We start from the raw sequence: 25,698 nt of genomic DNA on the forward strand, positions 1-25,698 counted from the left end.
ACTGCCTCATCTTTACCATTCCATCTCCACTAAGATCAATCTGACTGCAAGCACTTACTGCATTCATCACCCAAAGTACTGTCAGGTAGGAAAGACGATACTGAGAATTTAGATGACTTCCTCAAGCGAAGCATATCCGACTGGTAAAAATCAAGAAAAATAAAAAGTAAAAGCTAATGATACCCCCAGGCTTATGTGTGCTGCCACCTCAAGCCAAATTACTAGAAAACTGAATGCTTCCAAGACGAGTTCCAACACCAGTTCAGCAGGAAAAATTTTTTTCAAATACTATACAACGAAAATATCATAAAAATGAACACAAGTCAACTCTAAAGGATTTGAAATAAAACTCAACCACTGATTATTCTTACAGCTTCTTTTCCACCCAGAGCTTCCAACCACTGCTTCCTTTCCTCTTCTGAAAATGCCTGCATGGTCAAGGAAACACCAGGCCTGAAAGACATCAGCAAGACATCAGGTTACTCTTTGGCCACTAAAAGCAAACCTCCTCTTTTACAGTCTAATGTTTTCTTGTGGTGATTAAGTTGGGGTTCTCTTTCAGTTGTGATAAAATGCACTTAACATAAAATTCACTGGCAAATGCTTCTAAGTTCAGCAGTGTTGAACTTACTTAGTAAGTAGAACCATACAGTAATTGTTTTTTTGTGGCTTGCTTCTCTCACTTAGCATAATATCCTCCAGTTTCATCCATGCTGTAACATGTATCAGAATTTCATTCCTTTTTAAGGCTGAATAATATTCCACCGTACTTGTACACCACATCTTGCTTATTCATTCATCCATCACTGGACACTTAGGTTGCTTCTACCTTTTGGCTATTGTAAACAGTGCTGTCATTAAGACAGGTGTACAAACATCTCCCTAAGACCATGCTTTAAATTCTTTTGGGTATATACCCAAAAGATTTGCTGAATGTGACACAGTAAGAAATACATATTTGGTGTCTGACCCCATTTCCCAGCTCACAGCTCCTAAAACCCTTGCAATCACCAAACTGTTAAGTGTCACTGGTAGACCAAAGAGATGAAGGGACTGGTTGCTAGGGAACCAACCTGTGATTAGAGGGTTGGAACTTTACGCTCCACCTCCCCACCCCTCCCAAGAGGGGACAGGGGCTAGAGGCTGAGCTCAGTCACCAATGGCCAGTGATGTCATTAATCCTTCCCACACCATGAAGCCTCCATAACAATCTCTGGGATTCAGAGAGCCTCCAGGTTGATGAACACAGGGAGGTGTCTGGAGGAAGGCACTCCCAGAGAGGACCTGGGAGCTCCGAGCCCCTTCCTCTATACCTGTCCTATACATCTCTTCTTCTGGCTATTCATTTGTTTGCATTAAAATATCCTTTGCAATAAATTGGCAACAGTTATCGAACTGTTTTCCTGAGTTGTGAGCCATTCTAGCAAATTATCAAACCCATGGAGAGCATCATGAGAACCCCTAATTTACAGCCAAAAGCACAGGTGACAACCTGGACTTGCAACTGGCATCTGAAATGGTGGGGGGCAGTGCTGTGGAACTAGCCCTTTTTCTGCAGAGGCTTCACTAACTCTAGTTAGTGTCCCAGTAGTAAGACACTTGGTTGCAGCAGAGAATTGGAGAATCGCTTGGTGTTGGAAAACCCAAACATTTGGGGTACAGGAGTATTCTGTAAGGAGGGAGTAATAGTTTTGCTTCACACTGAGTCAGACAGTAATCAATTTCTGAGATTTTTGAAAAACTGCTGCACCATTTTCCGCAGCAGCTGCACTGTTGTGCATTCCCACCAAGAGTACAAAAGGTCCTAGGTTCTCCACATCCTCACCAACACCTGTTGTTCTCTCTTTTTTTTTTTTTTTTGAAAGTAGCCATCCTAATGGGTGTGAGATGGCAGAGAAAATCAAACTTTTATTTATAAATGAGATACATGCTTATAGTTACCCAGATATGGACAGAGCAAAACCAGAAAGGCATTTCGCACCCCACCCCAATTCCACTAACAAGAAGACAGAACTGTTAACCATTTGGTGTATTTCCTTTGTTTTTTCGTAGAGCTCTGTGTTAGTACTCAGGGCCAGATGTCCAATCTTCTCAGTTCAGTTTATTCAGACATTTGGAGATTCTACAGAAAACTTTTAATTTGGGGAAGGAATACCTTGTAGAAAAGCTATGAATAAGTCATCTTAACCTGTGGGGAGTTTCTCGAATGAAACAAATTTTGTATATGTGATCAGAAGTACTAGAAATGAACTTGGCAAGGAATTAAAAGGCAAAACAAAGAAAACTGGAAGTAAAAACAGATGTTGAAATGGAAAGTAAGTATTAATTCCCATTTGACAGTGAATAGGCTCTTTAAATGTATCAATCCTATAACAGTGTTTCACCTTAATTTTTAACTACCGGATAATCTTTTTCACATAAAACAAGCTGTAATAATCAACTGTAATTCAATGATCGCTGCAATTTTTGAAAAGACAAAGTTCTGCAAAAGCACAGTGCCAAGTATGAGTAAGCAGGGATCCCAGCCCTGCTCAGGCGTCCTGCTTTCTCCCCACGGGACAGTTATAAAGCACAAGAGAATCTATTTGCTTAAAACACACCACGAAGTAACTGTAGCTACAACTGATACGCTCTTGTCTACAACCATTTTCTCCAGATTGTGAAATCAATGGGAAAAAAAATCACCAATAATCCCTCAACCCACCCCTGGACAGCAGAATGATTCCCTCGTGTCTCCCCTCCACATCCCTGCACTGGCCCTGGCTCTCCCGTCACCTTGGCGGGGAGCAGAATCAAGGTCCCACCTCCTCCAGCTCTACTACACACAGCATCCTTCTGGAGCAAGAATCAAGGCAAGATGCCCAGACAACCAGGCTGTTTTAAGAAGTTCCTTGACTGGGATGTGAAGATTTTGGCCCTTATTCTTAGTAACCCACACTGGGCTCACGGGAGTTAATTAAAATTGTGAGGGAAAACTTCAGATGGCGCGAATGTTTTTCTTTACATCAGTTAAGTGATAAAACAATATTTATACATGGGGGTCTCACGTCTGCAAGAATGCTCCATTCTTGTAAAGAGGAAAAGCTATCTAGATCTCTCTAAAAACTGCATTTCGTCAAACATTTAATATGTAATTAAGCGAACTAAAGTAAAAAATTTAAAGTAAGATGCTGTAGCAAATACTTGATAGAAAGTTGAAAGCTTTTCTCATCCAGGAATCGCAAAACTAGCAGAGAAAATGGATCCAAGGCCAAACAGGCAACTTTTGTCATAAAAAGACAAACCCAGGGTTTCTTGTGCTGGGGGGCAAGGGTTATTTTTTGAATACCTTACCCACTGGGCTGAGTATACCACCCACAAAGGGCTTATATTGATTGTCTAGTAAAGAAAGCAAAAGGTAAACAATTTAAAAATAATTTATTAAGTACAATTGTATAGAGGAGAAGGCAGTATAGCACAGAGAAGATAAGTAGTGACTCTATAGCATCTTACTATGCTGATGGACAGTGACGGTAATGGGGTATGTGGTGGGGACTTGATAATGGGGGAAATCTAGTAACCACAATGTTGCTCACATGATTGCATATTAATGATATCATAATTTTTAAAAAATAGGTCTTTTCTCAAAAAAAAAAAATATGTACAGAGTCACACAGGTAACTAAATTAGTGAAGCCAGATACTTAAGAGAAAAAGGAGGGAGAAATAAGGACATTCAAAAATGTGTGCCCAAGCGGAAAAGCGGTCTACTTGAAATACGTTAAGTCATTGTCAAGAAGACATGCCTACGAGCTAACTCAGCTGCCAGTCCCGGTAGTCAAGTCCACCACTTCCAGGTGCTTTCAGAGTAAGAAAGAGGAAGGTGTGACCTAACCCTGGAAGTTAGGCTTTCCTGGGAAAGAGACATTTAATCAGAGGTCTTAGGGACGAATAAATCACGTCGGAGAAATAAGGCCAGTTATCTTCTAAGCCAAGAAGGCACGTATGAGAGAAAAGCATGCTCTGGAGAAGCCGGAATCAGCCGGAGCGCCGCCCAAGGGAGAGCAGAGGCAGCCTGGGGTCCAGCCACATATGGTTTCTTGTCCATGCTAAGGATTTGGTTCATCCTGTGACGGAAGGTTTTTAATAGGGGAACAACGCGATAATGTACATGAACACTGAATGCTGGGTGGAATGGACTGAAGAGTTGGCTACAAAGACTTAGACTGAGAGGGTGAGACAGAATGGCAAAAATGAAAAAAAAAAAAGTGAATGGACTTCAGAAAAATCCCAGAGATACTTCTACATGAGCAACACAATGAGTAAGGAAGCTGTCACCCCAAGAAAAAAGAATAAAAGGCCTATCAATTACCATACTGACAACAACTAGTAAAGGGATTCCACAAAAGCCAAAAACAGTTCTAGCAAAGAAGACCTTCAGACACTGGGCCTGATGAAATTCCTTGTGCTTTCTAGCTCCTTTTTGCTTTTCCCTGACATGCAAAAGGAAATAATATTTACTAAGGGGGGATGGTTGGATATTCACATAGAGAAGCACACAGTGATGTCGGGTAAGAGAAAGAATGCCTGGTTCTGGTAACCTGGGGCCCAAGAAAAATGTTTTGGATGATAAAGAGTTTAATGAGTTAGGAACTGGAATTACAGATACCAAAGCAGGGGGAAAAGCAGTTGTCAGGCTACAGCTAAAACAGCCACAGTGTCTGGATTAAAAAAAACAATGTGACATAAAAACTCAAGTATTTATTATATGCCTTGCCTCCAAGTACAATGACTCAAACCTGAACCACCCAGCCCTTTGTGGGGCACAGCAGAGAACAGATACACTTGTTTAAAGATGAGAGAGATGAAACAGGAATATCTCACCTGCAAAGAAAGAATTCTATTTCAGTTTACATTCTGACAAATAATAACATGGTAACTGAAAAGAGGTCCACTTTTGAAAATTAATTCATCACGCTACCCATACTTCAAAACACTTCACACCTGCACATGTTGCTGAAGGGTCACTAATATTATATAAAGCTGTCCCCCAGTTACTGAACCCCCACCTCTAAAGCATCAGTGTAGGAAAATAAGACAGTGCACTGAACATGTTTTAACCTTTTTTTAAAAATTCCCAAGTCTCTTCCTTTTTTTATAAGCAATTGCTAGGGAATCATTGAACAAAACTGAAACTTTAGGAAACACTGGGACCCATTTTAAACTTCAATATTTATAGTATCTTACTGTCAAACCAAACTATAAAAATTCTTGATAAAAATTCTTGCAACCAAGACATACTCTATTAACAAAATTTAATGGATATGTAGGACAACATAGTGAATATACCGACAACACAGAACAGAAAATTTTGCAGCAATATGGAGGATTATTCACATTTCAATAAAGAAAGATGTAGCAATTTTATCTTCATCTCATGCATCTAAAGCAACAACATTTGTGACCCCAGTGGAGCTAGAACTACAATTGACAAAGTTCTAACTTTTGGTTCTTGAAGCCTATATTGCTGCAATGTATTATATTGGTCCAGCTAAGAACATGGCATTTTCTTCTTCATTTAATAATTCCTTTTGATGAAACTAACATTTGAGTGTCTAATATGTGCCAGACACCGTGCCAAGCTCTGAATAATTCACCACACACAGCAAGGAAAAGCTAACTCTTCATGAATACAAGGTCAATGATATAAGCTTCATGAAGAAAAAACAGACCAATAAAAGAAAGCAACTTGCCAGGAAAGTTCTTCTTTCTTTTCTTAAAACTGTAATTATCAGCTACAGAGCATAAGGTTGAGAGTTGAAACTTGAAGAAAGAAACACTTAGACTAAACAACTTCTTGCTTTTAAATCAGCATCTCAACCTCTTTCATTCACTCCTATTTTAAAAGTCATACTATTACACACCGGGCTCTACCCAGGCCCATGCGTGTGACACAGCTCTAGGGACCTATTACTTATATTCTGCATTTCACACCATGTCTATTCATTCTCTTTCAACTGCTTGTTTTATAATTCCATCAAAACATGTGGAAGACATGTTCACCTTATATTCTACATGATAGCTCAATGAATCTGTAAAGTAAGAAAAATACAAAAGGACTAAAGTGGAGAGAAATGGGAGGCATTCGTGATAGGTCAATTAAAGAGAAATTACTGTAAACAGAAAAATTAAGAGAAAAAATTAAGAGGTAGATACCAAAACTTATGACAATAACAGTCAGGAATATCTAATGTTTTTCTAAGAGAAAGAGTAAAAAAATGAAAGGAAAAAAATCAAAGGAGCGCATTAGAAATCCTGTGCTATTTTCCTATAAGAAGGGGAAGGTGCCACAGCCAAACAAAACACTTTTAAAAGTCATTGAGATGTAGCTGTCATGATCAGCTTCTCAAAAGGGTTGCTGAGAAAAAAACTGTTAAGTACGAATCAATGAATCACACATTTCTCCACAGATGACTGAAGTATGTTGCCTGATTTTACAATGGGTGAAGACTTCATAGTAACTTCTTTCTTCTGTCCACCAAAAAACACGTTTCAAGTAGAACAGGTAAGCAATGCTATAGTCAAAAGTAGGATTATTTCCTCCAAGAAAAAGTGAATTCAAACCATGAACATTTGAGAACTGCTGCTTCGGAATGTAGGAACTTGCAAGAGAATATAGTTCTACCCTAACAAGATAAAGAACCTATAAAATCACAGCTTTTAAAAGATACAATATCTGGGAACTGAAGATGTGAAAAAAAAAAAAACCTAATGAACTAAGATGCAGAGAAGCAAACACGGGCGTAGCTGCTTTCAGGCTGCACCAGACAGCATGACAAAGAGGAAGCCAACAGAGAGAGGATGACAGAGCGAAGTTTTAAAGGCAGAGCATGGGCTGGTGTGATGCTTCAGCATCCCTAGAGGAGGGAGACACAAAGAGAGTCTGCACCTACCCTCCAGCTCCATCCCACGGGACTTCACCGTGTGCTCACAAGGAAGTCTGAGAGCAGAGTGAGAGCACCTCGCCCTGAGATACGCGTGCCAGTAAGTATGAGGGGCAGGGCAGAACTTCCAGAGAAGGTTCTCGTGGTGTCCTCAGATCCCATGAAGCCTATGATAAATGGAATCTAATTAAAGTAGTGACACTGCAGAATCTCAGCTCCACTGCCATCTACAGTGACAGCCCTACACGTTAGCGGCCCAGCCAAGGAATGGGCATGCCCTTACCAGGTGTAAACATGACTGTGCTCTCTGCTGCTCTCTTCCAAAACCTGGCATTTAATCAAAACCTTACAAGGCATGCAAAGAAGCTAAAAAACACAGCCCAACATAAGTAGAGAAAGCAGGTATGAGAATCAGACCCAGATATAGTCCAGATATCGGGAAGACAAAAAAAAAAATCAAACAGAAACTGAAATGAATTACCCACATGCTAAAGGATCCAGTGCAAAAGATGGCAGTATGGATAAAGTGATGGAAATTTTGGCATAGAAATGGAAACTATTAAAAAGAGACAAATGAACATGTGAGAAATGGAAAATAAAATAACACTGATAAAGAATGCAGGAGCATACCTTTCACATGCAAACCAACCCATCCCCAGTCTATGCCTGCCACCACCCACTTTCGCGCTCACACACCAAGCCAGGGTGTCCCCTGCGCTACATCACACCGGGACCGGACAAGCCCTGCAGCCCAGAACCTGCCAACATCATTCAGACTAGCCAGTCCTCAACCTCTTCCCCTTCTCTGCCTTCTCTTTCTGTGGAAACCCCAATAAAAATTCTGGTCTAGGATTTCCACTCACTCCTTCCTGACTCCTGACCAAAATGTGGCATTTCCTCATGTGTCCCTGGTGGCATGGTGTGCCCTCTTCACTTGGAAACTGCAAGTAATAAAATTCTCTTCCAAGAGAATTAGTCTGTGTTATCACTCTGTCACTTCCATAAATTAAAATCCTGCCGAGACAACCGAAACAAGTATTAAATGGTCTGAGATCATGTAACTGGAATCCCAGAAAGTGAAGAAAGACAAAATGGGTTAGAAAAAGTATTTTCAGAGATAATAGCAGAGATCTTCTAAAACTGATAAGAAATTACCAACCCACATATCCAAGAACTTCAAGGAACCCCAAGCAGGATCAATCAAAGCCACATCTAGGCACATCATAAAAAGAAAACCTTAAAAGCAGCAAAAGAAAAAGATGGCATTCAGGGGAACAAGAAGAAAGATGGATGACCTATCATGAGGGGAAAAAATGAAGGCCTGAAAAATATGCAGTGACGCCTTCAAAGTGCCAGGGGGGTGAAAGATCAATCTAGAAATCTACATCCATCAAAAATGAAGGTAAAAATAGAGACATTTGCAGATAAACAAAAGATGAAAGAATTCTTCTCTAGTAGACCTACATTATAAGAAATGCTCATATTAAATTAGCCTAAGGAACTTAAGGGAAATGGCACAAGACAGACACTTGTTTCTACAGGAAAGAATGAAAAAAATCAAAATGGATAAATATTTTAGTACTAAAAAAAAAATCATACATATACATATTCATTTATGTATACACATACATGTATATATGTATGTATAAATAAAACATTAAATATCTTTCAAAGATTACTGATTACTGATTTTATAAAGTAAATGTAATAGGTATTATTGGGTTCACTGGGTATGTAGAATGAAATATATGGTAACAAAGGTAGAGAGGGCAAAAGGGTGGCAATTATAAGTCTACTATTGTAAGGTTCTTGTATTATTTATGAAAAGGCAGATGCTTCGGTGATTTTAACATGGATGCTGTACTCTCTAGGACAACTATTAAAAATGCAAGGACGTACAGGCATAACTAAAAATCAACAGAGGAGATAAAAAGAAGGAAGCAAAGGCAGAACAGAAGCACAAAGAGCAGCAGGACAAACAGAAGACAAAACCAAGAGGCAGACCTAACCCGTAAGGTAACCAACACTCAATTACATTACACATAAATTGCCTTAAAACCCTGACTGGAAAGCAAAAACTAACAGACTGGATTTTTTTAAGAGCAGGACTCAATTACATACTGTTTATAAAACACAAACTTTAAATATAGAGACACAGGTAAAAGGAAAAGGAAGGAATACATGCCAAGTAAACACTGAGCATAAGAGAGTAGTTGTGGCTCTATTAACAAAAAAAGATGGATTTCAAAATAAAGATTATTAGCAGAAACAGAGACATTTCATAATAAAAGGGTCACTTCATCAAGAAGATGTAACGATCATATATATGCATCCACAGAAAAGATAACTCCCAATATTCAATGCATGATGCAAAAATGACAAAATTAAAGAGATAAACAGGCAAATACAATCATGGAGATGTTAACATCCCTAACTTGGTAACTGACAAAACATCAAAAATCAAAACAATATAGACAATCTGACAACACTATCAGCCAACTTGATCTCATTGACACAGGGAACACTACACACAATGACAGCAGAAAACTCATTGCTCTTAAGTGCACAGGGAACATATACACAGAATAGACCACATCTGGGGCAATGAAACAAGTCTAGTACACTTCAAAGCACTGATAAAATACAGAGTATGTTCTCTGGCCAAAAGAGTATTAAAGTAGGAAAACAATGATATTACATAAAGAGAATCACCAACCATTTGAAATTTTAAAAATGTATCTCTAAGTATGGGCTATTATGGTTCACCATGGGTAAAATTCAACACCTATTTCTTTATCACATAAAAAATTTTTAAGTTTTTTAAAAAATTTTGATGTGTAGTGCTTTTTAAATTTGAATTACAATGAAAACGCTATACGTCAAAATTTGATTTAAATGCTTACATTAAAAAATAAAGTGGAAAATAAATGCTTTCATTTTAAGCAATTAAAAGAAAAATTAAATACAAAGGAAATACTAAAATCAGTAACAGAAATCAATGAAATATAAAATACACAATATGGATTCTCTGAAAAAATTTACAAAACTGGAAGACTCTAGGCAAGGCATCAGAGAAAAAAAAAACTTCCACTATAAGTATTAAAAAGAGGTATCACTACAAATCCTACAAATATTAACTAATAATAAGTTGACATGAAGAAATGTATACTAATTAAAAACAACAGAGGAAATAAAATTCCTTGAAAACCACAATTTATCAAAAGTAACAAGAAAAACAAAAAATCTTAATATCTCTTTACCCAATAAATAAATTGATCTGTAATTTTTAAACTTTTCACAAAGAAAACTCCTGACCAAGATAGCTTCATGGGTGAATTATATCAAAACACTTAAGGAAGAAATAATACCAATATTTACAAAGACACTTTCAAATAACAAGAGGATAGAAAACTCAATTTTTTCTGATGCACCATAATCCTGATACAAAAATTAGACAAACATTTCAATAAAAGAACATCACACATAGTATCTCTCATAAACAGAAACAAAAGAATCTTTAATCAAATATTTGCAAATTAAATATAGCAATATACAAAGAGGTTAATACATCATGACAGTGTAGAATTTATCCCGGGAATGTAAGGTTAGAAAATTCAATGCAATTCATCCATTAACAGATTCAAAAACAATTATTTAATAATCATTTCAATAGATACTAGCAAGTATTTTGTCAAAAATCAACATCTATTCATGATTTAAAATGGGAAGAGATAAAAACTTCCTCAATAAATGACACCTACAATCTTCAGGTAACGTCATACTTTATAGTGAAATAATAAATGCTTTTCTACTAAGATTGGAAATAAGGCAAGATTTCTAATATTACCACTTCTACTAACATTTTGTTGGTGGTCTTTGTGGTACAATAAGGCAACAAAAAAGAAATAAAAGGCATACAAGATTAGGAAAAAAGGGGAAAAGTTGTTTTTATTCACCTATGATAACATTACATATATAAAGAATCCTAAAGAAATTTACAAGAACTGATAAGTCAACTCAGCAATACTGCAGGACACAAAACCAAGGGCATTTCTATACACTAACAGTATATCTGAAAATGAAATGTAAAACATAGTACCTTTAAAAAATGACACGCAGAAACATAAATTACTTAGGGAAATTTACCAAAAGATGCCCTTGAAAACTATACTGAAAACGATAAACAGTACTGAAAGAAACTAAAGACTAAATAAATGCTAAGTCATATTCACAAATCATTAAGGCTCCATGTCAATAATATTGGTCTGTAGGTTTTTTGTAGAAATCAACTGACTGTAAAATTTACATGAAAATGCAGAGCATCTAGAATAGCTAAAACTATTTTGAAAAAGAACACAGGAATCACACCACCTGGCTTCAAACTTACTATAAAGCCACAGCAATAATGACAGTGTGGAAATGGCAAAAGGACAGATAAATTGATCAATGGAACAAAATGAAAATCTAAAAATGGACCTATACATACACAGTCAAAGGATGTAGGACACAGATGACAAAACAATTCAATGACAGGCAAGTCCTTTTTGACAAATGGTGCTAGGATTACCAGATTATCTACATCAGAAAAATACTTAACATTCAACTTCCACACATCACACCACAGTCTTCACAGCTCACAGACTAACTGTAAGGCTTCTATAAGAAAACAGAAAAACATCTTCACAACCTTGGGATAGAAATTTCTTAAAGTAAAGAACTACGTCAATCAATTTTTTTTTTAAATGACCAATCCAAAAAATAGGTCAAGGAGACAAGGAGGTATATACAAACTTCAAATTATAAAATAAATGAGTCATGGGAACAGAAGTGCAACACAAAGAATGTAACAAATAATATTGTAAAATCTTGGTATAATAACTGGGGGCAACTACACTTACTGTGGTGAGCATTTAGTAACTAATGTATTTGATAAATAATTATCGACTCACTATGTTGTCCAATTTAAAAAATGAAAAAAATAAAATAATTACCAACTCAACTTCATCAAAATTTAAATGTTCTTCTTATCAAAAGAACTTAGGAACAGATAAGCCACAGATCAAGGAAAATATTTACAACTAATATATTGGATGAAGGATTTGTATCCACAATACTTAAAATAACTCCTGCAATTCAGTAACAAAAAGACCAATGACATAACTTTTAAATGAATAAAATATTTGAATAGATGCTTCACAACCAAAGAAACAGAAATCGCCAAGAGCACATGAAAAAGTGCTCAATATCACTAGCCGTGATCAGCTAAAATGAAAAAAGATCTAACATAGATCAAAGATTGCTAAGGAGGTGGAATACCTGGAACGCTCATTCATTGCTGGAAGGAGGGAAAAACTACTTTGGGAAACTGTCAATTTCCTAAAAAAAATAAATTATATATGCATATGTATATACACACACACAGGAACACACACTATGGACCCAGCAACATCACTCCAGGGAATTTATCTAAGAGAAATAAAAACTAGCATCCACAAAAACCCTTGCATACAATTTTTCACAACAGCTTTATTCACAAAAGCAAATACTTTTCTATGACCCACGCTCCAATGCCCTTCAGCATGCATTTTAACAATAAATTCATATTAATGTCAACTCAGATTTCCATTTAAATTTTGGAACCAATGTAAATGTGGCTTTAGTATGCTGCTACCAACAATGCCATCTTGAGGGCAAAATCTCATACTCTGTGCAAAACAGAAAAGCTATATGTAAGAAATGCTGTTTCTAATTCTACCCACTCTATTTTCTACCAATTTACCTAAGTTCTTTAAAAATAACTTCCTTTCCTACTTCCTATATGCTGGAATCTTAGTAGAGTTCTTAAATGATGCCCCATTCCTGAAAGGATAAAGCCACAAAGAGCCCTTCATTTTCTAACTGTATTCATCCCCTGCACTGTAACTAATTAAGGTACTGTTACACTTTTTCATTGAAACATACACCTCACATATACATTCATGTAAAAGAAAACAATACAATTGCATTCAGTTCCACAAACGTGCTGCAGTTGGTTTCTTCTCAAATGCATTAGAAGCCTTAATATCAGAGCTTCTCAGTAGCAATACTGCTGACATACTGGGCCAGATGATACTTGGTTACAGAGGGCTGTCCTGTGCCGGGTGTTAGCAGCAATAGCCTGCATGCCCCCTCCGCGCCACCAGCCCACTCCAGTTGTGACAATCAAAATGTCTCCAAACATAAAATTGCTCACAGTTTGAGATCCTGACCTAAAGGATTATCTCAGCATGGTTTCTCAAGACTTCCTAAGATTCCTTTTGCCTTGGGCCCCTTTCTCTGTGTTTCCAAACTGATACCACATCTTTAACATTCATTTTAACAATCAATTTTTCTAGTAAGCTTTCCCAGAGCCCTGATCCCTATTGCTTCTCAGCTCCCAGAACACTTCGGACAGACCTCTGAACTGTGACTTGTTTTGTAAATGCTCATGTCTGTGGGTTCCGTTAAGGTCAGGCCTTTTAGTTTCTGGTTTTTCATGCATGCTCAGTGCCAAACACAGTCTGCATTGGTTTAGGTACCTCAATGAACTTGCTCTTAAATACACACAGATACTACTACAGTTAATGTGCTTCAGAAACATTATCCAGCCAAACTGCATGGGCTTCTAGAAGTGACATATTATTAATTCACTCTTCTCGACTGACAAACAGTACAGTAGCATGCACATGGATGCTAATAAAGTCACTGGCAGAAAAGCACTCTGAAGTGCGTATTACTTTAGATGGATAGGTGACTCCATTCTCCCACTGTCATCAGGAAAACACAAATGTGTCAATGATAAAAGTAAGAAGTATCCTGCCATGCTTTCACAAGTGATACACCAGGAACTAGGCAAAATCAATCCAAATATATTATCTGAAATGTCAGACTGATGAGAGCAAAATGGGAAGCATTTTCTTTAAGCAGTGCCTGAAGAGATGTGTGGGAGAACTTCACAGAATGGTAATTATTTATCAAGCAAATGTGTGGTGGTCACAGCACAGTGCAGCATGTGGCAAGCATGCCAACCGAGCTAAAAGCACTTTGTAGAACACAACTGCTGGGGCAGGAGTGGGGAGAGAGGGGACACCACTGCACCCTTCAGTGAGGAAAGCTGGGTCTCATGACAGACTACAGCTTGCCATGGGGGAAAATCACTCCACAAAGTACCCTTCTCCAACCCTAAATGAATGACATGACCTTTCCACAGCCCACGGTATTTCAAGTGTGGCTGGCATGAAGTACTGAATGTTTACTGCCATCTTGTTAAGAGCCTTATTTCAGTTATGATAAGTCTTTATTTATAGCTGTGTCCCTCTTTTTAAACTTTACTGAAATATAGTTCACACCCTAAAGTTTACCTACTTGCCGTGTGTATAATTCAATGGCGCTTAATAGATTCGGAGAATTGTATAACCATCACCAAAATCACTAGTAGGACATTTTCATCACTCCCCCCAAAAAAATCCCATCCCCATTAGCAGTTAGTCCCCATATCCCTCCAAACCCCCAGCCCTAGGCAGCCACTATTCTATGTTCTGTCTGTAAAGATCTACCTGTTCTGGATGTTCCATGTAAATGCAATCATACAATACGTGGCCTTCTGTGGCTCGCTCTCTGCACTAAGCATTTCAAGGTTCATCCATGTCACAGAATGTATCACTTTCCATTCCTTTTTATGCCAAACATTTTTGTGGTGTGGCTATACTATAGTATGTCTATCCATTCATCAACTGACAGACATTTGGGTTGTTTCTACTTTTTAGCTGTTATGAATAATGCTGCTAAGAATCATGTACACATTTTTATGTAGACATATTTTTTCATTTTCATTTCTCTTGCATTTATAACTAGTGTGGAATAACACGAAGTTTTTATAGTGCCCCATGGTGGTCACAAAGTCAAGGAGAGCTATGCAAACCACAGAGGCCCTAGACCCGCCAGGACAGCTCTTGCTGTGCGGCAAAGCTGCCACATAGCCGTTCTCACCTGTGTCAGCCAGACTGCCACAGCCCCTCATCCACAGCCCAGAGGAGCTCAAAAGAAGTCAGAAGTGAATGCGCACCTGGTTCTCCCGACCTTGACAGAATTCTTTAGCAGCCTGAGTAACAATCCCAGTCCTTGCCTCCTCTCACACACAGGGAGCATCAGAAGACACACAGTCTGTTCTTTCAAGACACTAACCACATGTATCCTTTACACACTGCTCTGATAGACCGATTTAAATGTAACCCCCTTTCTGGGCATATCCCCTGGTGTGAAAGGTCTATCAACTGTTGCCAAAGGCTTTTCAGTAGTCTGATCAGAGCCCTCTCTGATCAACAGTCATGCCAGATCACAGCCCTCAGTAAGAGACTCTGACCACACTCTATCTAATACAATAACCACGGTGATTACAGTTGACATGAGGAACAGAATTTCTGGGTCATATGGTAATGCTTAACTTTTTGAAGAACTGACAAACTTTTCCAGCAGCTATACCATTTTAATTTCCCTCACCCATGTATTAAGAGTTCCAATTTCTCCACATCCTCACCAATATTTGTTATTGTTTGACTTTTTAATTACAGCCATCCCCTAATGGATGTGAAGTGCTATCTCATTGTAGTTTTGATTTGCATTTCCCTAATGACTCATGGCTAATGATGTTAAGCATCTCGTCATGTGCTTATGGGCCACTTGTATATTTTCTCTGAAGAAATGTCTAATTCAGATCTTTCACCTATTTTTTTAATTGAGTTGTCTTTTTATTATTGAGTTATGAGTTCTTTATAAATTCCAGATGTAAGTCCATTATATGATCTACAAGTTTTTCTCTCATCCTATGGGTTGTCTTCTCACTTGTTCGATGGTGTTCTTAGGATATGTGATCTTGAATACATCATCTTACCTAAAATAGTCAGAGTAGCCTTTTAGTGAATTGAGGGGAAGAAAATGAAGCACATGTGTATCTCACAATGATAAAGCAGTAACGGCTAATGGACTCCCCATCTACCCCACCCCCAGTCATTCTCCCCTTCATTCTCATTAATAGATCCCCCCAGTATTATAACAGCATATGGATGCTGGGGGAGAAAAAAGAGAGTAATTTCTCCACCTCATCATTTCCAAGCCTTCCTCACTAGAGGTAACCACACAACTAGTGGTATGTGAGCAACAGTACTGTGTGGGTAACCTCTGGATGGTGTTCCTACAGCAAGAGCCAGTGTTGTATGATAAAGGGGAGCAGGCCCCTTGGACCGAAGGTGACTGCTAAGGTAGACCATGCACGGGAAAGAGCAGCATCTGACACCGGGCAGCCCACCAGCAACCCTGACCTAACCACCTCTAGGCTTCCTAAACAAGAGAAAAAACAAACTTTTACACTGTTCAAACCATCTTATTTTGAGTTTTTCTGTTACATGCAATCAAACCTGATCCAAAGTCATGAAACAATTAAGGGAAAGCTCTTGACTCACATTCCCACAGATTAAACGCAAGCCAGGCCCCATTTTGCAGTTTATGAAATATTACCCGTTGTCACAATGTTACCTGGCTGCTTTTCCAACACAAGGAAAAGTAAGTAGTGAAAACTGATATCATAAAAGAAGGCAAAATATATTTACATTAAACACAAGCAATCAACAGTGAAACTGCTGTATGAAGGTACCCAATAGGAATTTGGTACAAACTCTATCAGAAACCCATTTACAATACCCACATGCTCCAAAATGGGTTAAGTTTATTTTCCTTAAGCAGAATGAAAAGCCAGAGCCCACAGTGCTGCAGTGTGTGCAGGAGAAAAGGAGGGTTGACTGACAGCTGCTTGATTGAATCTAAGCCCAGTTCTGTCACTTCTAAGCAACAATTCAATTTCATTTAATGCAGTTCAAATTTGGCGAATGCCCACCACAGAGAAAGCACTGCATTTGGTATTGCACTATCCAGGAATACTGAGACAGGGTTTTTACCCTCGTGGAATTCATAACCTAATAGACAAGCAACGAATTACTTGTAGTTCCCAGTAGTCTATTTGGCCTGGAACTGCAGAAAGAGACAAGAGAAGAGAAGCTCCTCATTCAAACTTTTCACTAAATAAATGCCTTCAAAACCCCAGAATTAGGGTAGAGACCTTGAAGTATACTCCCCATCTACCCCAATTCGCTCCAGATTCGCTCCACAAGTTGGAAACCAATAGCAACATGGTGACAGGGGTGTGGCAGAAACCTAAGGGTTCCCACCAACACTACCACTGGGAACATCAAATCTGAACAGCTGTTTCCCTGTTTAGAAATGAGCAAATAAACCAAAGACAACAAGGAGTCTGTATTCCACTGAAAAGTAGCGTGATCCTGAAGACGCAAGGAGATACATACATGAAAGAAGCTGTTTTCCAAATTAACCAAAAAGCTCTAAAGACTTACTATACGCATGTATTACTTTTGAAAAAAATATTTCTATAATATTTGTATTTATATTGAATATATATTGGAGTACATATGAAGACTGAATTAATATACCTATATAAAATGTTGGATCCCACAAAAGAACCTTTACTGTCCCACAGATTCTTGGAAAACTTACAAAAACTGATCAATATCTCACACCTGTGCGCTACTAAAAATGCCTATTAGGTGTCCCAGAAGCAAAATTGAATTAGGCAGCTGGACAGAAGAACCTGTAGCTCAGAAAAGAGATTCAGGTAGAAAAAACAGATGTGGGGTTACCAATAGGGACGGCACTTAAAGTCATGAGACTGGACAAAGTCATAAGGGGTAGGGCAAGGGAGGACTGAGCCCCGGAGAACTCCAATAGCACAAGTCAGGGAAATGAGGAACCGGCAGTGAGTTTATAAGGGAAAAGCAAGTGCGGGAGGTGGGGGACCAGCAGCTGCAATGTCCTCGGGCAAGTGAAGCGAGTGTATCACGGGGGACAGAGTGACTGGTCATGTCAGCAGCTGCTGCCAGGAAAGAACAGGAGGACTGAGCCCTGGATGCAGCGTGTGGAGATCATGATGACCTCCACAGAAGCAACTGCCGTGGAGAGGTGCCAGCAAAGGCCCAGTGAGAGAGGGCAACAAAGAGAACAGAAGGAAGGAAACGTGAGGCCTGAATACAACAGCTTTTAAAGGAGCTTTGCCTTTTATGAGGAGAGAGAAATGGGCAGGAGATGAAAGGGAAGATAGGTGAGATGGTTTTTTCACTGGGGGGGCAGTGGTGGTATTCTTTTCAGATAGATGAAGTAAGAATACTTGACATGCTGAATGGCATAATCCAGTAGAAAGGGCAAATGTCAACAGAAAGCAAAGGTAAAAGGGCTCGAGTGACATCCCAGAGTACTAGAGAGAGGATGGGAAGAGGGAATGGAAACCTCGGGCCAAGGTAGGCCTTGTGAGAAGCACGGCCAGCTCGCAGCCACGGAGGGAAGGCGGTGTGTCTGGGCTCCGTGGCAGAACAGGTGGATGCAGCTGGGGAACATCTCTAATTACTTCCATTTTCACAACAAAATAGGACACAAACTCCTCAGGCAAGGGAAGCAGTGTCAGAGGCTTAGAGAGGAAAATACGATATATTCATTAACTAGAGAATGAATTAACTAAGAAAACAGTACATGATTCATAGTTAGAATGAATGGCCTATTTGAGGCTAATCCCAGTGAAAATGGTTCAGTGTCTCTTGAGGAAGGGACTGAACATTGCCCAAGCTGGGGGTTGTGCAAGCAACTATAATAAAGGAAGAGAAGGGCACTGGAGTTGAGTATATTTAAAAGAATGACTATAATGATGAACTATGGAATGTAGACAAGGTAAGGAAGGAGGGGTGTGAGCAGGCCGAGTAACAGAAGGATCAAAGGATTACGGACCTTGATGGGGAATCTAAAGAGAGTTGGTAGAAAAAAAAGCAGAGAAGGACAGAATGTGGCATCAAAAAGAGAAAGGTTTGCAATTGAAATTATAAAGGGGTTGCAGGCAAGATCAAAAAATGAGCATAGGAAGGCATGGCTAGTAGAATGAAGACCAAGAGGCCTGAAGGACAGAAGCTCAAGGAGGCCAGAGGCGAAGCGCTACAAGGATTATCTAAAGTAACACTGACACTGTGAAATATGCCAGGCAGAGAATAAAGACCATATGGTACCACGTGTATGTTGAATAAAAAAAAAACTAATGAACAAAACGGAAATAGATGCATAAACACAGAGAAAAGACGGGCTGCTTGCTGTGGTAGGAAGTTACGGGGTGAAGAAGGAGGGCAGGTGAGGGGGAAAAGGAGGGAAAAACTTCGTTACAATCAACAAAATAAATGAATCACAGGGATAAGTACAGCATAGGGAATATAGTGAATAATATTATAACATCTTTGTATGGTGACAGACAGTAACTATACTTACTGTGGTGAGCATTTCATAATATATATGTAATTGTTGAATCACTGTTGTATACCTGAAACCAATATTGTATATCACTATATTTCAATTTAAACGAACACATATGTACATAAAGAGAAAGAACCAAGAATTGTAAACAGAGGAGAACTGGAGATACACCATATAAAGAGCTAGAGATTCTAAAAGCAGTTCAACAAAAGGTAAGAAAAATAAGGATAATTTTATGAAGGTTTCATATGAGCAACATTGTGGTTACTAGATTCCCATTATCAAGTACCCCACACGTACCCCATTGCAGCCACTGTCCATCAGTGTAGTAAGATGCTACAGAGTCATTACTTGTCTTCTCTATGCTATACTGCCTTCCCCGTGGCCCCCCTTTATTATGTGTGCTAATCATAATGCCCCTTAATCCCCTTCTCCCTCCCTCCCGACCTGCCATCCCCACCCCGTTTCTCTTTGGTAACCACTAGTCCCTTCTTGGAGTCTGTGAATCTGCTGCTGTTTTGTTCCCAAATGAGGGAAAAATCATTTGGTACTTGTCTTTCTCCACCTGGCTTATTTCACTGAGCCTAATACCCTCTAGCTCTATCCATGTTGTTGCAAATGGTAGGATTTGTTTTCTTCTTATGGCTGAAAAATATTCCATTGTGTATATGTACCACATCTTCTTTATCCATTCATCTACTGATGGACACGTAGGTTCCTTCCATATTTTGGCTATTGTAAATAGTGCTGCGACAAACATAGGGGTGCATATGTCTTTTTTAATCTGAGAACTTGTTTTCTTTGGGTAAATTCCTAGAAGTAGAATTTCCAGGTCAAATGGTATTTCTATTTTTAGTTTTTTGAGGAACCTCCATATTGCTTTCCACAATGGTTGAACTAATTTACATTCCCACTGGCAGTGTAGGAGGGCTCCCCTTTCTCCACATCCTTGCCAGCATTTGTTGTTCCTTGTCTTTTGGATGTTGGGTATCCTAACTGGTGTGAGGTGATATACCAGGTGAATTGTCTGTTTAGATCCTCTGCCCATTTTTTAATTGGGTTATTTGCTTTTTGGGTGTTGAGGCATGTGAGTTTTTTCTATTTGGGGCATTAACCCCTTATCGGATATGTTCTTTACAAATATGTTCTCCCATACTGTAGGACGCCTTTTTGTTCTGCTGATGGTGTCCTTTGTTGTACAGAAGCTTTTTAGTTTCATGTAGTCCCACTTGTTCATTTTTTATTTTGTTTCCCTTGCCCGAGGAGATGCATTCAGGAAAAAGTTGCTCATGTTTATATTCAACAGAGTTTTGCCTGTTTTCTTCTAAGAGTTTTACGGTTTCATGACTTACATTCAGGTCTTTGATCCATTTTGTGTTTACTTTCACCTATGGGGTTAGACAGTGATCCAGTTTCATGCTCTTGCATGCAGCTGTCCAGTTTTGCCAACACCAGCTGTTGAAGAGGCTGTCATCTCCCCATTGTATGTCCATGGCTCCTTTATCATATATTAATTGGCCATAAATGTGTGGGTTTATATTTGGACTTTCTATTCTATTCCATTGATCTATGGGTCTGTTCTTGTGCCCCTACTGGGTTTCTTCTGAACGATCCCCAACAATCTAACCCTACATGACCACAGCAGGATTCATCACCTGCCTCCATCCCAGCTCCACCTTGGTTCTCCATCACCTGGTAAATGGCACCACCTAGTTGCTTAAGCCAGATACCTTCTCCTGGACTTTACCCTATATACCAACATCCAAGTTATCTCTAAATTTATCTTTAAAAATCTCCTTCAGATCCCCTAGCCCCCATTCCCACTGCCACAACACTAACCTAAGGCCCTTTAATCTGCTCTGGCCATCTCCAAACCTTTCTGGACATTGCGAAAGTGAGTTTCGAAAAACCCATCACCTACTGCCCTGCTTAAAGCCATTTAATGGATTAGGCTCGAAAACCTCAAGGTCAGGCCCCTACCCCCATCTCAAGCCTCTTCTCCTCTCTCCCTGTCTGCTCCAGTGATTCTGGGTGTCTCCAGGGACCTCCAACGCGCCCTGCCCTCCCCTGTCTGCAGGACTTCACATAGGCTATTCACTACGCCTGGAATATGAGTCTCAGTCCCAGCTGACTCCAAGTAACCCCTCAGTTATCAGTTAGATGTCAAATCCTCTGTATAACTCTGACCATCTAGGCTAGACTAGTGGTCCCCTTGCTGTGAGTTCCCAGAAAGCAGCTCTGGGTGCCAGCAGGAGTCAATCAGAAATTTCTGCGAGAAGGAAGCTGAAAGGGTAGGGATCCAGGTCCATATTCCACTTTCATAAGGGAACTTTCTTTTTACATTGATATGTTAAAATGTAAAAAGTACGTATATATGTGAAATTTTATTCAAAAAGAGGGCCTCCCTATAAAGCAGTTTGAAAACCACTAGGATACATGACTTATAAAGTCTTCCCCAGTTTCAAGAATCGCCTTATAAAGTATTAACCTTTATAGATTAAAATACCTCCCCATAATCCCTTGCCAAACTGTGAGGAATAGAAAGTGGATGCAATCATAATAAGGATCACGGTTTATGAAGAGCATTTTGCATGATCAAGTCTTAAGAGAAAATATGAGACTAAACAAATTGTATTAAAACAATATATGAAATTATTACAAGCACCCTGTTTTCGAAACAAATGAGATTAACCTAGTAGACATCACTGCTGACTCATCTTCATCGATTACTTAGTAAATATCAAATTACACAGTAATTCTCCAAGTCCTACACCATGGCAGTTAAGAGCTTGGACTCTAGAGGCTGAATGCAGGAGTTCAAATCTCAGCTCTTCCACTTAGTAGTTACATGACTTGGGAGAATCACTTAAACTGTCTATGCCCCAGATTCTTACCATAAAATGGGAAGGCTGATCTCTAGCTGGTAGAGCTATAGTGAGGATTCAGTGAGATAAAGCATAGAAGAACTTAGAACACTGTGTGTGTGTGTGTGTGTGTGTGTGTGTGTGTGTGTTAGAAAGGACTTAATAAATGCTCACTACGGGTGTGTGTGCCATACACACACGTCGGGCTGTGCCACACAGCCTGAATCGCAAAGTTTTTGAACCTGTCCTCACTGGCTTAAAATTTAGCCTCTCTCACAATAACATTCTCTTCCACTTTTTTCCAATGGTGGCAAAATCCTTATTAAGCTACCTGTCCTTTTCATGGTAGTACCAAATTTATCATGGTGCTTAAGGGCACATTTATTATGTACTTGGTCTTGAATTCATTTATTGGAAAGTAAAGCATAGATTGTCCCTCTCTGCACTAACCCCTGATTATATCATCTGAGGAAAGAGTAAGAATTAAGTATTTTTGTGTCTTGGGTCCTGACCCGAAATGAACTTTTTGTTTAAAAAACCTTTACACTGTAAACTTTTATTCTACAGGTATGAACGGCCTCATCTCAGGACCACTGTTAACCAAAACCAGGACAGGTAAGGAACCGCCACACTGTGAGCCCCCTAGTGGTCTTCCTTAGTGCTACAGGAAGACACAGAAATAAAGGCCAGAGAAGTAGTGATCCTGCCAGATGAACTGTTTCCTTTTTTTACTTCCTCCTCTGCAGAAAGATTCTTTTACAAGTAAATAACTGAAAGTCATACAAGAAAAAAAAAAAGAACTAGCCTTTGAATAAACAGTTTGCCTATGACCCTCCATCACATACAAAGTGTAGATACTGAAAAATTCCAACACACAAAAATCAGTATTGTTCTGTATTAATCACCAACAACATCTCTTTTTAGCTTTGTCACCCACTTGCTCACTTTTACTCATTATTCTTTTAGTGCCACAAATGAGGCTTGGATCAACAATGTTCCTAGGTTATTTTTTAAGTGACAGCACTGGTTACAATGACTTCAAACTTCAGGCAAGATTCAGCTACCACTCCACAGCTGAACACAGTAACCAAGACTAAACAGTTCACAAGGAAGAGACATAGACCTGGAAATGTAACAAGATAACATTCTTTCAGGCCGTGGGAAATCTCAGGTGCAATCTATTTCCTTTTTTTAAATCATTTTTTTTTAATGACTCTTTCAGTAAGTCCAATAATTCCAATAACTTACCGGTCAGCAGCTTCTACATCAAAACAGAACCTTCTGTCGATGGAGTCAGTATGCCTCTTGGTACATTCTTTCAAAAAGAACGCCTCTCCATCCCCCTGCAAATAATCATTTTAAACGTTCTCAAAAACTGAAGTATAAACACATACCCACTAAGGCACCTATCCTGGTAGTGCAGACACCAAAGTTCAAGATTGCAAGAACCTTCATTCTATTCTCTTTTGAATTTGTTTAAACACTATTTATAATCACTTTGTCCTTCTCCTTTTCTTACGGTTTTCTAGATCTTGCTTTGATTACAGTAACGTTAAAGCAGACCTCCTAAGCGCTAATTTGAAAAGGTGGATTAACTGTACAATTTCTACATGCTAGAATGTTATTCTCACATTTTGTTTTTTAAAATAATGATAATTTGTGTTTTTCCTATTATGTTATACCATATATAATAGTCAATATGTGACCATTTTTGACCTATACAAATTTTAGTTCCCTATGAATCTACCTGTGGACCCCAAATTATCAGCTGTGATCATCTAGATCAAGCTACAACCACTCAATGTGGTTTATTGTTTCCTAAGTGAATCACCCCAAACTTAAATTTATTTAATTTTTTAAAATACGGTACCATTTTACCTCACTAAACCACCTTCTCTAAGAGCATTCAAAAGAGGTAGAAGATGGGGGACAGGAGCAGTGCAGGACACAGTCCTCAACAGAGAACCATCAGAAATCTGAGTACGTAATTCTAGAACATGTTACTATTTCCTAGAATGTGAGGATCTCCAAACATTACACAAACTGAGATACACAAATATTTAAAATCTCATAGTCATTACAGTCTAAAATATATTTTTTATTCCTTGGTGGTTGAAACAGAATGACATTACTAAGGAAATATGTCTGAGGAGGCTGAGTTAGCTCTGACAGGAACCTACACTCAAACCCCATGCTCAAGCTACCCCCTCTCAGCCTTCCGGAGTGACATTCTCCCTTCCTCCACTTCTCTCAGGCCAATTTTCCATGCCTATTTCATTATTACAAAACTGCTTCTGTATTATAAGCTGCTTTAAATATTTCTTTTTTTCAGTAAGATGCAAAGCATATATAAATAGATATAAGCTTGGGTTAATTCTGTAGTCACCTAAACAAAATGATACCCATCCACCCAGCAAACAATAAATTAGCCTTTTTAAAAAAATGTTACCAATTATGTTCAATATTGGTGGGAAGAGCTTTGTCTACAAACTGTCAACTATTGTTATGAGCTGAAGCTTCTACATAAAACACACAGGATCACCTTTCCTACACAGCCAGCTACTGTGGTCATTTTGCTCTTTTCTTGCTATCTATCATGTGTTATTTTGTTTATTTCAGTGGGAGCTTACCTAAGTAAGAATTTTTAAAGTCTGAGTGAAAAACAGTAAAATTTATTATAGATCATCTATTCTATAAAGGTTTTCAGGCCGTGAATATATGTGCACACATCAGATTGCTGTAAACACTAACCTGACAGACCACTGGGTCACGAAAGCTTGTTTTAGGTATTAACTTTATATTCTAAAAGCACTGACATACAAGGATTCTACTCTTCCCTTATTGAAAAGAAAAGAAAATCTGACCATAAAAACCCACACATACAACTCAAAAACCACAAGTTATTGCTTGTTGCTCCATGGCCTCTTTTACTTAGAAACAAAAGAATGTTTAGCCCTAAAAACAAAATACAACATATTTTCATTGGTGAATATAAACACCATTAAAAATGTCACCCTCAAAAACTTCCTCTCCCATGGAATACAAAGTATAAAAACAAATACTCACAAGTTTCCCCCCAGATCTATGCTCAAACGGGATGATGTTGAACTTCTTGGCCGCTTTCCGATACATGCAGTAGTGCTTCACCCAACTGGAACCAAAAGGAGCCGGCCCTTCAACAAGAAATAGAACTTTATATTTTTCCTCCTAAATGAGCAGATATGCAGAATTACAAACATATCACTAAAGCAGAAACAACCAATAAGCAGCAGTGGATAAGAACTCAAGGAAACAAATCAGCAGCGCTACTATTCTTATTAAAAGGGAAAAGCAGGGGAAATAAGAAGCCTCAAAGAGATCGTTTCAGAGACTATCCTAATAATTTGCCATGACACAGAAGTGATGAAAGGACATATTTTTCAAATAGTTTGCCAGCCTGTTAGCTCTCACCTCAAAATCTCTTAATTGTGAGCTATAACTTTTGCTTGTTTCCAGATATCAAGAGCTTTAGGAGGGTTTCAAAAGTTCCTGTAAATATGTGAT

General features: G+C 38.7%; 1 protein-coding gene across 6 annotated transcripts in view; it reads right to left on the reverse strand.

The window, feature by feature from the left end:
• Nucleotides 1–25,698, reverse strand: part of ARHGAP10 (Rho GTPase activating protein 10) — a 275,052-nt gene that overhangs the window by 137,022 nt on the left and 112,332 nt on the right. For all 6 annotated transcript variants that reach the window (XM_073232593.1, XM_073232592.1, XM_073232594.1 and 3 more), the window contains 3 exons: nt 25,222–25,328; nt 23,404–23,498; nt 372–453 (listed from right to left, as the gene is read on the reverse strand). In XM_073232593.1, coding sequence (XP_073088694.1) covers nt 372–453; nt 23,404–23,498; nt 25,222–25,328 — 284 coding nt within the window. The remainder of the gene's footprint in view (nt 1–371; nt 454–23,403; nt 23,499–25,221; nt 25,329–25,698) is intronic.

This window comes from Manis javanica, chromosome 3, assembly GCF_040802235.1.
Source record: "Manis javanica isolate MJ-LG chromosome 3, MJ_LKY, whole genome shotgun sequence".
NCBI lineage: Eukaryota > Metazoa > Chordata > Mammalia > Pholidota > Manidae > Manis > Manis javanica.